Genomic DNA, 14,922 nt, shown 5'->3' on the forward strand with positions numbered 1-14,922 from the left:
CAATGAAACTGCCCGGACTAAAATGAATATTTCAATATTCCAACCAAAATCAAATATGCAGCCATGTAAAGAAAACAAAGTACATTCCTTTTGTAGCAAAAGAATAATATACGAACCATCAAGAAAAATTACATAATAAACATACATCCAAATACATCAACAATACTATGCAGACCAGGAGCTGAGTTTGTAACGGCAGTGAGATATTGTCTACGAAAACAGCCAAACATAGAAATGTAATGATCCAGTATTTACCTGCAGAGGTGTGTCTGCTGCATTGTCGCTGAATTGTTTCTGCTCAATGCCTTCGTTTCCTTTGCCTTGAGTTACACGGTCGGCAGGAAGCGTATTGTCATTGTAGGACCTGGCGAACTTGAAGTCACTGGTTCTGGAACCCGTGGTTAAGAACGCGTCGAAGTTGTAGGAATGGCGGAGAGTTCCAGAACCCTCGACCTCTGCGTAATTGGGCGGGAAATACGCACCAGGCATCGCAACTGCGCCATCGAACAGCAGCCTAGGCTTCCTTTCTCGACAAAACCTGACGGCCAGGATTGCAGCAACGAAAGTGAGGAAGAAGAAGGAAACTGCAGCCAATGAAATGATCAAATACACCGTCACATTTGAATTATTTTCCTGAAAAGCAGACATGTCTTTCAATTCCGAGACCTCAGCTAAATTATCAGAAATGATTAAGACAACAGAACAGGTTGTTGAAAAGGACGGTTTGCCATTGTCCATTACAGAAATGATTACGTTCTGCTTCATTGTATCGGACTGAGAAACGTCCCGCTGTGTCCTGATTTCTCCACTGTGGACACCGATAGTGAAAAGTCCGGGGTCAGTGGATTTCACAATCTGATAAGACAGCCACGCGTTTTGTCCAGAGTCAGCATCGACAGCAATTACTTTGGACACCAGAGACCCCGCCTGGGCAGCTTTGGGGACCATCTCGGTCATGAAGGAGTTCCCTGACTGAGCAGGGTATAATATCTGGGGAGAATTGTCATTCTGGTCTGTAATGAAGACACTCACAGTCACGTTGCTGCTGAGCTGTGGAGATCCATTGTCTTTGGCAACAACTTGTATTTTAAAGTCCCTGAACTGCTCATAGTCGAATGATCTGACTGCGTGTATCACCCCACTGTCTCGGTTAATGGATACAATCGACGATACCGGCACCCCATTGACATCACTGGACAATAAGGAATAGGAAACACTGCCGTTCTGTTTCCAGTCCGGATCTCTTGCCAAAACAGAACAAATGGACGAGCCAGGGGTGTTATTCTCAGTCACATAGGCACTGTACGCCTGCTGATCAAACACTGGTGAGTTATCGTTAATGTCAGCAATAGACAAGTGTATTGTTTTGGAAGAGGAAAGCGGAGGGGAGCCCTCGTCTGTCGCAGTGATGGTAATGTTGTATTCCCAGACTGTCTCACGGTCCAGTTCTCGTTCCGTTACTAAGGAGTAATAGTTTTTAATGGACTGTACTAACTTGAATGGCACTTTGCCCACAATGGAGCAATGGACCTGGCTGTTGACTTCGGAATCGCGGTCTTGTATGTTTATGATACCAACCTCTGTGCCAGGTACAGCGTTTTCAGGGATTGGATTACTAAACGACTTGAGCAATATCACAGGAGTGTTGTCATTGACATCAGCGATTTCAATTATAACTTTGGCTTGAGAAACTAGTCCAGCTCCATCTTTTGCTAAGATACGAATTTCATAGTTGGATTCGTCCTCGAAATCGACCGGTCCAGTTACTTTAATCTCTCCGGTTTTATGATCAATAGCAAACAAGTTTGCATCTTTGTCAGAAATGCGGCTAAATTCATAGGTAACGTCACCATTTGCTCCATCGTCTTCATCAGTGGCGCTAACTCTGAGCACTACAGTGTCCAGAGGGGAGTTTTCAGGAAGGCTAACTTTGTAGACGGCCTGGCTAAAAACGGGAATGTTGTCATTAGCATCCAGCACAGTGATCTGTATGACCGCAGTGCCTGATCTCTGGGGAGTGCCCCCATCTGTAGCAGTTAGTAATAAAGTGACCTCACTCTGCCTTTCTCGATCCAGTTCTTTCTCCAGGACCAGTTCACTGTATTTACCTCCGTCTGGATGTGAATGGACAGCCAAAGCGAAATTCTCATTTCTTTCAAGCCAATAGCTTTGAACCGAGTTCTGTCCCACATCAGCGTCGTGGGCCTCGTTCACTGGGAAGCGGGCTCCTATATCCGCCGATTCTCTAATTTCCAGCTTTATAAGATCCTTTGGAAATCGCGGTGAATTGTCATTGATATCCTGGATTTGCACAGAAACACGATGTAACTGCAATGGATTCTCAAGTATGAGCTCTGTTTTTAAAGCGCACACCGACTTTTGCCCACAGAGCTTTTCTCTATCAATCCTCTCAGACACAACCAAATCACCGGTATTCAGATTAATGTCACAATAGCGTCTGTTCCCCTGAGCATCCATACGCGCTCTGCGAACCGCCAGTTTCTTAACATCGAGCCCTAAATCTCCTGCTAGACTCCCGATCACAGATCCCACTTTCATTTCTTCTGGGATAGAATAGCTTACATCTCCAAAAGTCATATGCAACATAGAAATAAGGAAAGCGAAACGATGTACCTGCCTCCATTGCGAGAAGCCTTTGTATCCAATCGCCATGTTGAAGCAACGGGAAGGTAATCCAAATGTTTAATTTACAGACGCAAGTCCACAATTCAATCGTCCAAGTATTCGCTTGACGACTGTATGAAATGAGTTGTAAATCGTGAATACAATCGCACTAGTGTGGAGGTTGGCTGGTGTGTTACAGCTTGTCGTCTGTGTGTATATATTACAGCAGTGGGAGGGGAATTGGATCTCACTTTCCCTAGTTGGTGAATAGCGACACACTGAGTTATTTCTCAAAAACTGCAGGAGCTGTTTAAACATTATTATCATAATTATTATTATGTAAAACCCATAGTGAAACAACTCGCTAATTACAAAACCAGCACTAGATGTATTTTTAATTCGTAAAAGGAAGCACCTATTAAACAACAGGAAACTATAAAACTCACGTTTCTGGCCAATTCATTACAATATTTTGTATTTGTATTGCAAGTTAATGGTCGACACATGAATAAAATGATATTGGACTAAACCTTAAAATATCTAAACGTACATAAATACATGAATAAATAAGAACAGAGCGAAATCAGCTTTCAATATGATTATTTTCATCGCCATTTTTATTTTTGTTAATAATAATGACACTAATGTGACGGGGGTTGGGGGGGGCGGGGGTCCGCGGAGGACAAGCAGGCCCCCTATTTTATCCCGCACAAAAACAACCTGCTATATACCTCCTGAGACTACGCCACCTTCAGGTTGATTATAGTGAGGAGAAGGAAACCTCACGTCACCCCTTACTATCGCCCACGCAGGTTCTGACTACACGCAGTCACCCAGAGAGCCACCATGGACGAACATAAAATACACAATGTTTATTCGTCTTCCACATTACAAGCAGATACACATTTCCCTTAAATGAAAAGGAATAATAAATACCTACACACTCCACAGAGACACAAAATACAGTGATACAAAAAAACGTAATAAAACCCTCCTTTTTCCTTACAATAATGAGATTCATGGCAGACATCAACTAAAAAGATCCCGTTTCCCTTCAGAGCCCTCCCCCTTTCTCTCCATTAAAAGTCCTTTACACTGCGCTTCCTTCGTCCCCGCCACAGCTCCCTTCAGATTGCACTGTCCACATAAGGAATCCATCTCCTTCCACCAACATAGAGCAATTCAAACACAGCGCCCTCAGAGCCACAAATAAATCCAACACCTCTTCCCGACCCCCATCTTGCATCAGCCAGATACTACATAGCCCAATATCGCTCTCCACACCGCCATGGCAGCGCCATCCGCTACAGCACGCAGAGGAGGCTAAAGCTGGACCATGGCGCCATACTCTGCTTCCAGTCACTCTCATCGGAAGCCAACTATCCTAAAGCCATATAGCAATGTCCACTTAACTCCGAAACAGTGCATCAATCTCTAAATCAGGGGTCGCTCAAGTCTCTCGGGTTGCTCAAGTCGTTCGTGTCGCTCAAGTCGCTCAAATCTCTGTAATACCCGAAAGGGGGACGGCGACCCCCCGATTTCAATCTTGCCTTGCGGGAAGGCAGCCGCACACCTCACTCACTTCCACATCTCCCGATCTCCTCCAAACTCTCTTTCTCCCCTCCTTTTAAAGCCGAGGTTGTCACGCAGAGAGGCGCCTCCTCCCTCAAACACCAGTGTGCACACTTAACTAAGCCCTGTCAAATCAATAATCAATTAAACACACACGTGATAAGACAAACATAAAGAACAAAATAAGGCACTTTTGCGCAATCAAAATAATCAACACAGCAACCAAAAATAGCCCTGTCCCCTTAGAAAATGACGGAACACCTGCAATGCTTTACAAATATATAGTAAAACTAAGTTGCACATCGATGATACTTTTGTGTTTGTAAATACATATTTTAAAAGTTAAATAATACAATTGCAATTAATTACTTAAAGACGTCAGGACCTTCCCCATATTCAGTACTGCTGAAAATTATTATTGTTATTATTCCATACTGTTTTGTATTAGTAAACGTGGAGTCAAATTTAAAAATGTACCATTGTGAGATTATTATTATTTTTTAAATAATTAATCTACCTGACATGAGTCTTCTGTTCCATCGTTCATCAAGCCCTTGTCCTCGTTTTCTTTGTTCCCGTTCACGTTAATCAGTTGCTTTACAGGCAGCGTGTTTTCATTGTAAGAAGTGACGAACTTGAAGTCGCTCGTTCTGGAACCCGTTGTTAAAAACGCGTCATAATTGTACGAATGGCGGAGAGTTGCAGAGCCATCTCCATCTGCGTAGTTGGATGGGAAATAGGCGCCTGGAATGGCAACTGCACCGTCAAACACCAGCCTCGGCTTTCCTCTGCGGCAAAACCGCACTGCCAGGATTACAGCAATGAAAGTGAGGAAAAATAAGGAAACCAGAGCCAATGAAATGATCAAATATACTGTCAATCTGGAGCTGTGTCCTTCATAAACGGCCATGTCTTTCAGTTCAGGAATTTCAGCGAAATTATCCGAAATGATTAAATATAGAGTACATGTTGTAGAGTAAGCGGGTTGCCCATTGTCTTTGACCAAAATTATGAGATTGTGTTTCATTCCATCAGACTGAGAAACGTCCCGCTGTGTCCTGATTTCTCCATTGAGGAGATCGATAGTGAAAAGTCCCGGGTCAGTGGATTTCACAATCTGATAAGACAGCCACGCGTTTTGTCCAGAGTCAGCATCGACACCAATTACTTTGGACACCAGAGACCCCGCCTGGGCAGCTTTGGGGACCATCTCGGTCATGAAGGAGTTCCCTGACTGAGCAGGGTATAATATCTGGGGAGAATTGTCATTCTGGTCTGTAATGAAGACACTCACAGTCACGTTGCTGCTGAGCTGTGGAGATCCATTGTCTTTGGCAACAACTTGTATTTTAAAGTCCCTGAACTGCTCATAGTCGAATGATCTGACTGCGTGTATCACCCCACTGTCTCGGTTAATGGACATAAACGAGGATACCGGCATCCCATTGACTTTACTCGACAATAAAGAAAATAAGACACTGCCGTTCTGTTTCCAGTCCGGATCTCTTGCACTCACAGAATAAATGGACGAACCGGGAGTGTTATTCTCAGTCACATAGACACTGTAAGATTGTTGGTCAAAAACTGGTGGATTGTCGTTAATATCAGAAATGGAAAACTGTATTGTTTTTGAAGACGATAGTGGAGGGAAGCCCTCATCGGTGGCGGTGATTGTAATGTTGTATTCGGAAACTGTTTCACGATCCAATACACCGTCAGTCACCAAAGAGTAATAGTTTTTAATAGACGGGGTTAATTGAAAGGGAACGCTGTGTTCAATGGAGCAACGCACCTTGCTGTTCTCCTCGGAGTCTCGATCCTGCACATTTATAAGAGCAACTTCTGTGCCGGGTGGAGTATTCTCGGGCATCGGGTTAGTCAACGACTTCATATAAATGATAGGAGCGTTGTCATTGACGTCAGTGATTTGTATTATTACTTTGCTTTGCGAAGCCAGACCAGCACCGTCTTTAGCTTGGACACGAATTTCAAATACTGCAGTTTCCTCAAAATCAATAGGTCCTTTGACTAAAATGTCTCCTGATCTGCGATCGATACTAAATATTTTTTTAGCTTTATCGGAGATATGACTAAATGCATAAGTCACCTCCCCATTGGCACCCTCGTCGTTGTCCGTGGCACTTACGCTCAGGACCACAGTATCTATTGGGGAATTTTCTGTGAGGCTGACTGTGTAGGTTGCCTGAGAAAACACGGGAACATTGTCGTTGGCATCCAGCACGATGACTTGAATAGCTGCAGTCCCGGACCTTTGCGGAATCCCTCCGTCAACTGCAGTGAGTAACAAAGACATCTCTTGCAGTTTCTCTCGATCCAATTCATTCTCTAATACCAGTTCCCCGTATTTACCTCCGTCGGGTCTTGTCTGAACCAAAAATGCAAAATGATCGTTCGCACTAAGTATATAGCTCTGCAGTGAATTGAGTCCTATGTCTGAGTCATGGGCCTCGTCTACTGGGAAGCGAGCTCCTTTAACGGCAGACTCGGCTATTTCCAGTTTGATTAAATCTATAGGAAATACGGGTGCATTGTCATTTATGTCCTGAATTTGTATAATAACACGGTGCAACTCCAATGGATTTTCCAGTATAAACTCAAAATCTATGTCACACGATGCCTTTTGTCCACACAGTTCTTCCCTGTCTATCCTTTCACGCACAGTCAACTCACCGGTTTCGGAATTAATATCGAAATAGCCTCTACCCCCTTGAAAATCAATCCGAGCTTTACGAGCTGACGCTTTTTTAACCTCGAGTCCCAAATCGGTGGCTAGATTCCCAACAACAGATCCAATTTTCATTTCCTCCTGTATGGTGTAGCGAGTGTCTCCGAGAGAGCCCTGTACTGTCAGTGTAAAAAGGGCAAAGCAATGTACCTGCCACGAACTGAAGCGGCCTTTGTATCCCATTCTGAAACGCTGCTGTTATCTTCCGTTGAATTCCACTGTATTCCTCTCGTATCCTTTAAAGACTTTGAAATCCGTCTGCTGCTGATAGACTAGATACTCCCATACAGACAACTGAGGTATAAACAGTACCGAGGCTTAAATGATCCCTGGCGTTGCCAGCCTTGTGGTTTACAATACTACAGCAGTGGGAGTGATAGTTCAGACACGACCCCTACTTAGTCAATAGTGACACGGTGCGTTATGATTGAGAATTGCATTCATATGTTATGTAAGCTTGCGTATTATATATTAAATATGACTATAAAATGATACTATTTCAGATGTGGAGCATATGAGGGAATAAACACATTTGTAATTTGTTATATACACCTCTCTCTCATTTTCACTTTCCTCCAGTGTATGTGAGAGACAGAGGGATAGATAATGTATTAACCATACACACAATCTCTCACTCGTTCACTTTAAGTACTCAAATTTAAAATGTATGCATGTATTTCATGGGGTTCCTTCAATCAGGATTTCTTCTATATAATATATGCACAACTCCGTAATCTTTGTTCTGATCATATGAAAAAGATACATATGTGTTTGTCATTTTAATACATTTATATTTGAAATTATGATTACTACAATAAAAGTATTATTGTAATATTTAACGGTCCAAGTATTGAGGTCCAAGTATTATATTACTATCCAAAAAATAACAAAATGTGGAACAATAAGCACGGAATTTCTAAGAGAAATTAAATAGCAAATATGCTGTTGTTTCACAAGTTTCAGCATCTATGAAAAGCAGCAAATTTTATTGCAGATGTGAAATTCAACCTGCCATGACTTAAACAAAATGAATTAACAGTAAGTGTGGCATATAGATACATGTATCCGATTCACTCCAACCAAAAAACAATACACAAAGAAACAATACATACATTTTAGAATATCATGGTAAATTAAATAACAAAACAGCTGTGAGGCGCCATATAAAGATGCAGTAAAACTCAACGTCAAGCAATGCAACATGAATTCAGAGGCAGATGTATCACAATGAACAAGAAATATAGATTTACATAAAAACGTGCCGTAATACTGATCATTTTGATATTACTGATCATACTCATCACCCACTGTGACACCCTCAAGAAATGCGCACATGGCAACCTTGCAATGTCTACTCAAAGAAACAATAAGAAAGAGGCAGGTGTGAAAGTCTACAGCACAGACCCGACGCTATCACCGTTCTCTCTCACCATAAATATTTTAATTAAATCAAAACTCAGGTATATTATAATATATAAAAAAATGCAGAATATCGCATATTCTCAATGGGTAATACAATTAATAAGCATACAATAAACCAATGCATATATCATTAGATCAATGGGTTATTACCTGGACTGGCTGTGTATTCGCATCCTCCTCGGCGCTCTTGTTATCATGTATTTTAATGACATGCTCCACAGGCAGCGTGTTTTCGTTGTATGATCTGACGAATTTGAAGTCGCTCGTCCTGGAGCCCGTAGTTAAAAATGCATCATAGTTGTAAGAATGACGGAGAGTTTCAGATCCCTCGACCTCGGCATAGTTGGGTGGGAAGTATGCGCTGGGGATGGCAACTGCACCGTTAAACAACAGCTTGGACTTTCCTCTCCGGCAAAACCTGACTGCCAGGATTACAGCAACGAAAGTGAGGAACAGGAATGAAATTCCAGCCAAGGAAATGATCAAATACACTGTTACATTGGAACTGTGCTCTTGATAAGCGGATATGTCTTTCAGTTCCGGGATTTCTGCCAAATTATCAGAGATGATGATATTTACAGTACACGTTGTTGTATGGGAGGGTTGTCCGTTGTCTTTCACCAAGACAACTAGAACTTGTTTCATTGAATCGGATTGTGAAATATCCCGATATGCCCTGATTTCTCCACTGTGGACACCAACAGTGAAAAGTTGCGTGTCAGTCGATTTTATGATCTGATATGAAAGCCAGGCGTTTTGTCCGGAATCAGCATCGACAGCTATAACCTTGGAAACTAGAGACCCTGCGTGAACATCTTTGGGGACTATTTCACCCATGAAGGAGTTCCCTGACTGAGCAGGGTATAATATCTGGGGAGAATTGTCATTCTGGTCTGTAATGAAGACACTCACAGTCACGTTGCTGCTGAGCTGTGGAGATCCATTGTCTTTGGCAACAACTTGTATTTTAAAGTCACTGAACTGCTCATAGTCGAATGATCTGACTGCGTGTATCACCCCACTGTTTCCATTAATTGAAAGTAAGGATGATACCGGCACCCCATTGACATCACTTGACAATAAGGAATAGGAAACACTGCCGTTCTGTTTCCAGTCCGGATCTTTTGCCATCACAGAACAAATGGACGAGCCAGGGGTGTTATTCTCAGTCACATAGGCACTGTACGCCTGCTGATCAAACACTGGTGAGTTATCGTTGACATCGGAAATGGGTATGTATATTGTTTTTGAAGAAGACTGTGGAGGGGAGCCCTCGTCTGCAGCTGTAATTGTTATGTTGTACTGAGAAACTGTTTCACGGTCCAGATCACTTTCTGTCACTAAGGAGTAATAATTTTTAATTGACGGGACTAATTTGAAAGGCGCATTTTGCTGGATGGAGCATCTAACTTTGCCATTGGCCCCAGAGTCTTTATCTTGAATGTTTATTATGGCGACCTCTGTGCCAGATGGAGAGTTCTCGGATACAGGAGTGTTCAAAGATTTAATGAAAACCATGGGCGCGTTGTCATTCAAATCAACGACCTGCAGAATGAGTTTGCAATGCGCGGCCTGGCCAGCTCCATCTTTTGCTTTGATGCGAAATTCAAACAATGAGGCGTCCTCGAAATCTATAGGTCCTGAAACTGTAATCTCCCCTGTTACCTCATCAATGTCAAAAGAGTTTTTAGCTTTATCGGGAACATGATTAAATTCATAAGTCACTTTGCCATTTGCTCCTTCGTCTTCATCACTGGCGCTGATAGTGACCACTGTTGTACCCAAAGGAGAATTTTCAGCCAGATTAACTTTGTAGACAGCCTGGCTAAACACTGGGATATTGTCATTGGCATCCAGTACGTTAACTTTAATGACTACACTACCAGATCGCTGTGGTGTCGCTCCGTCATACGCAGTCAGCATTAAAGCCAGTTCTTTCTGCTTTTCTCGATCCAACTCTTTTTCCAAAATGATCTCCGCATATTTCCCTCTTTCTACGCTAGTATGAACAGCCAAACCAAAATGCTCGTTTGGTGCAAGCTTGTAGCTCTGCACCGAATTAATTCCTATGTCTGGGTCGTGGGCCTCATCTATTGAAAACCGAGTTCCACTAACAGTAGACTCTCTAATCTCCAATTTTATAACATCTTTGGGAAATTTAGGTGCGTTGTCGTTAACATCTTGAATTTCCAGCATAATGCGATGCAATTCCAAAGGATTTTCAAGAAAGAGCTCAAAATTCAAAGCACACGAAGGCCGTTGCCCACACATTTCTTCCCTGTCTATCCTCTCATTCACAATCAAGCCACCAGTTTCCAGGTTGATATCACAATACTGTCTGCTCTCTTGAAAATCTACACGGGCCCTACGAGCTCTCAGTTTCTTCACATCTAGCCCCAGATCATCTGCAAGTCTCCCAACTAGAGATCCGCGTTTCATTTCCTCTTGAACAGTAAAGCTAACATCTCCTACACATAGACCGATGGAAACAAAAACTAACGCAAAGCATTGTACCTGCCAGAATATGCAGCGGTCCGTGCATTCCTTCCGCATTTTCAGAAACGTTGGACCAAATCGTGCACCGATCTTGGTTTAATATCCACAGGCGATGTTCTTGTACAGATTGTTTACGTCTTGAACGATAATGATTTTAATACATAGAAAAGAACAAAGAAAAACCAAGTGGTTCACAGGCTGACAATAAATGAACTGCTGCGAGCCGACTGCTTTCCTGTACAGTAGCAGTGGGAGGGTTACTGAAATAAGTCCCTAGTTGGTGAATAGCGACACACTGCGTTTCAACAGCAAAATGCAGATTTAACCTCTTAATAAAAAGATTCAAAGTGCTATAATTTGTGTTACTAGACGGAAAATAGAGGTAGACTTACATGTATATCCCAGTTATATTGCATATAGAGGTACATATTGTAAAGCTTTTATGTAAAACCGAACTCAATTTCCCCATCATATATTAAATATATACTTATAAAATGTGTATATGCATTTGAATAGACTGGTATATTGAGAGAGAGGGAGAGAGAGAGAAAAAAAAGAAATACTGACACCCGTTAACCAGAGCTGTAGGCATAGGTCTTCACACCGCCGCTTTAAATCAGTTCATTACTAATCAATAGGGTAAATAAGTGGTGTGTACACTTCAGCAATATACATTCCATAGTTAAGTATGTATGTACATAAATTCGTTAATACTATTGTTTCAAATGAAAGCTGCAAATACCTCGTCTGAAACTATAGCAATATTGTTTCATTTAATTTTCATTTTCATTTAGGCCGGGCACAATGTACTCTTGAAGTTATGGGTGACTACTCTTAAAACTGCATAGATAAACCGAACACGCATTCTTTAAAAAAATATAAGGAATATGTATTTTATTGAAAAAAACTAACAAAACATATATATAAAGTTAAAATATAACGTACCAAAATACTCTGTTTGATGGGAAGATAACTCCCCTATGACGTAAAGGTCACGTTGACAGTTACCAAAATAAAAAAGCCACTTTGGTTACACGCACATCATATGGAAGTGACATAATTTTTAATGTATCATATTAAATACCTGAAATGAGTGTTCTGGAACCGTCTCCGTATCTTCGTCTTTGTCTCTAGATGCGTCGTCGTGGGTTTTATCGTTATGACTAATAGGACACTGTCCATCCTTGTTTAAGGTAAGTTCATGAGGCAGCGTGTTCTCGTTGTAAGATCTGACGAACTTGAAGTCGCTGGTCCTGGAGCCCGTGGTTAAGAAGGTGTCGTAGATGTACGAATGGCGCAGAGTTCCGGATCCCTCCACCTCTGCATAGTTGGGTGGGAAGTGTGCGCTCGGAATGGCAACTGCGCCGTCAAACAGCAGCCCGGGCTTTCCTCTGCGGCACACTTTGACTACCAGGATGAGAGTAATAAAGACCAAGAACAGGAAAGTAACCACAGCTAAGGCGATGACCAAGTAGGCCGTGGTGTTGGACATGTTCTCTGAACGAGCAGCGTGATCTTTCATTTCTGAAGTATAATCTGAATAGTCATCGGATATCACAAAATTCACAGTACAGGTGGAAGAATGGGACCGCTGTCCATTGTCCTTCACCAACACGATGAGATTCTGTTTCATTGTATCGGACTGAGAAACGTCCCGCTGTGTCCTGATTTCTCCACTGTGGACACCGATAGTGAAAAGTCCCGGGTCAGTGGATTTCACAATCTGATAAGACAGCCACGCGTTTTGTCCAGAGTCAGCATCGACAGCAATTACTTTGGACACCAGAGACCCCGCCTGGGCAGCTTTGGGGACCATCTCGGTCATAAAGGAGTTCCCTGACTGAGCAGGGTATAATATCTGGGGAGAATTGTCATTCTGGTCTGTAATGAAGACACTCACAGTCACGTTGCTGCTGAGCTGTGGAGATCCATTGTCTTTGGCAAAAACTTGTATTTTAAAGTCCCTGAACTGCTCATAGTCGAATGATCTGACTGCGTGTATCACCCCACTGTCTCGGTTAATGGATACAATCGACGATACCGGCACCCCATTGACATCACTGGACAATAAGGAATAGGAAACACTGCCGTTCTGTTGCCAGTCGCTGTCTGTTGCAGACACGGAGCAAATGGACGATCCAGCGGAGTTATTTTCCGTCACGTAAGCAGTGTATGACTGCTGATCAAACGCAGGGGAATTGTCATTTACATCAGAAACAGACAAATGCAAAGTTCGAGTTGTCGACAGTGGTGGAAATCCTTCGTCAGTAGCGGTAACTGTGATGTTGTATTCAGAAACCTGCTCCCTGTCTAGGCCACTTTCGATTACTAACGAATAATAGTTCTTGATCGAGGGCACTAATTTGAACGGGACAAATGCCTGTATGGAGCAGCGCACGTTACTGTTGACCTCTGAGTCTCTGTCTTGTATGTTTATAATAGCCACCTCTGTACCAGGTGTAGAGTCCTCAGGGACTGGCGTGGTCAGAGACTTGATGTATATTACAGGGGCATTGTCATTTACATCAGTAACTTGAATCATTAGTTTACAATACGCTGTTTGGCCGCTTCCATCTTTAGCTTGAATGCGAATTTCATACTGAGAAGTATCCTCAAAATCAACAGGGCCAATCACAGTAACATCTCCAGTCTTATGATCTATAGCAAAAATATTCCTAGCTTTCTGTGAAATGTGTCTAAATTCGTATGTTACTTCTCCATAAATCCCATCGTCTTTATCAGTTGCGCTGACCTTAATCACTGTGGTACCGGAGGGAGAATTTTCAGCCAAATTAGCCTTATAAACAGTCTCAGTAAAAACGGGAATATTATCATTAACATCCAGCACAGTGACTTGTATAACCGCAGTGCCTGATCTCTGTGGGTCTCCCCCATCAACAGCCGTCAGAATTAAAGACACCTCTTGCTCCTTTTCTCTGTCTAACTCCCGTTCCAGTATTAACTCCCCATATTTGCCCCGCTCAGCACTGGTATGAACAGCCAAACGGAAATATTCATTTGACTCCAGTGCATAGCTCTGCACTGAATTGAGGCCTATGTCAGCGTCATGTGCATCTTCAATGGGGAAACGAGCTCCTTTATCTGCGGATTCACTAATTTCCAATTTTATTAAACCCAGTGGAAATTCAGGAGCGTTATCATTAATATCTTGAATGTCTAGAGTAATGCGATGCAATTCCAGTGGATTTTCAAGCACAAATTCGAATTGAATCGAGCAGGAAACCATTTGTCCACATTGTTCTTCTCGGTCTATTCTTTCTGCGACAACCAGATCGCCGCTACTGACATTAATCTCACAATAGCGACTACTGCCCTGGAAATCTAAGCGAGCTCTCCTTGCAGACAGGCTTTTAGCATCGAGCCCCAGATCGTGTGCAAGACTTCCAACAACAGATCCACGTTTCATTTCCTCTGGAAAGGAATATCTTATATCTCCAAAACACTGCCTGACAGTTGAGAGAAATAAGAGGAAACAGCGTACTTGCCATTCTCTAGAGCCGCGTCTGTATTCCTTTACCATTGTCAATCGTCTTCTGGGTTCGACTTTAAGTTGGTATTATTTCAAAATATTTCCAATGAATAAACAATTGACAACGTTTCAGCTGTGTATAATGTCAAAACACAGGCAACACATATAAAATCCGTCCGGCGGGCAGTTGTTCAATGTACTGTGTAGCCACTAGACTTGTGCTTTTAATACAGTGACAAAGGGAGGGATGTTTAGTTCTTAGCCCCTCCATTGGTCAACAGCGACACACTGAGTTGCTACATGAAACTGCGATCATTTATCTGGTGTTCAGGTACAAATATGATCTTACAACATTAACGCAAGCAAATCAAAATGGGAAAAATCTATGTATTTTCTAAATCAAATTCACTGCAACTGAAGCATTTAACCGATTATAAATAGAGCATATTTCAGTTTTCCACACCAAGACATGGACATATCGTCTAGCTGTTTATTTCATTTGACCATTACACTTGTGATAGATTGATATATTGTTAGGATGAAAGTTTGATAGGACTATTAACTGGATGAC

General features: G+C 42.2%; 2 protein-coding genes across 4 annotated transcripts in view; both read right to left on the reverse strand.

Annotated features, from left to right (window-relative positions):
• The window catches only part of LOC136763037 (protocadherin gamma-C5), a 211,261-nt gene that overhangs the window by 182,258 nt on the left and 14,081 nt on the right, over positions 1-14,922 (reverse strand). Inside the window, exon 1 of one of the 3 annotated variants that reach the window (XM_066716720.1) lies at positions 11,946-14,503. The exons of 1 other annotated variant lie outside the window; for it this stretch is intronic. In XM_066716720.1, coding sequence (XP_066572817.1) covers positions 11,946-14,402 — 2,457 coding nt within the window. In that variant the 5' untranslated portion in view covers positions 14,403-14,503. Of the gene's footprint in view, positions 1-8,515; positions 11,062-11,945; positions 14,504-14,922 lie in introns of those variants that run through there. One more of the 3 variants, XM_066716738.1, reaches the window with a different exon arrangement.
• Positions 200-7,292, reverse strand: LOC136763480 (uncharacterized). The gene is made up of 2 exons (XM_066717527.1): positions 4,715-7,292; positions 200-2,700 (listed from the first exon to the last, which is right to left on the reverse strand). The coding sequence occupies exons 1-2, from the start codon at positions 7,124-7,126 to the stop codon at positions 211-213; spliced, it is 4,902 nt and encodes a 1,633-aa protein (XP_066573624.1). The 5' UTR covers positions 7,127-7,292; the 3' UTR covers positions 200-210.

This window comes from Amia ocellicauda, chromosome 11, assembly GCF_036373705.1.
Source record: "Amia ocellicauda isolate fAmiCal2 chromosome 11, fAmiCal2.hap1, whole genome shotgun sequence".
Lineage (NCBI taxonomy): Eukaryota > Metazoa > Chordata > Actinopteri > Amiiformes > Amiidae > Amia > Amia ocellicauda.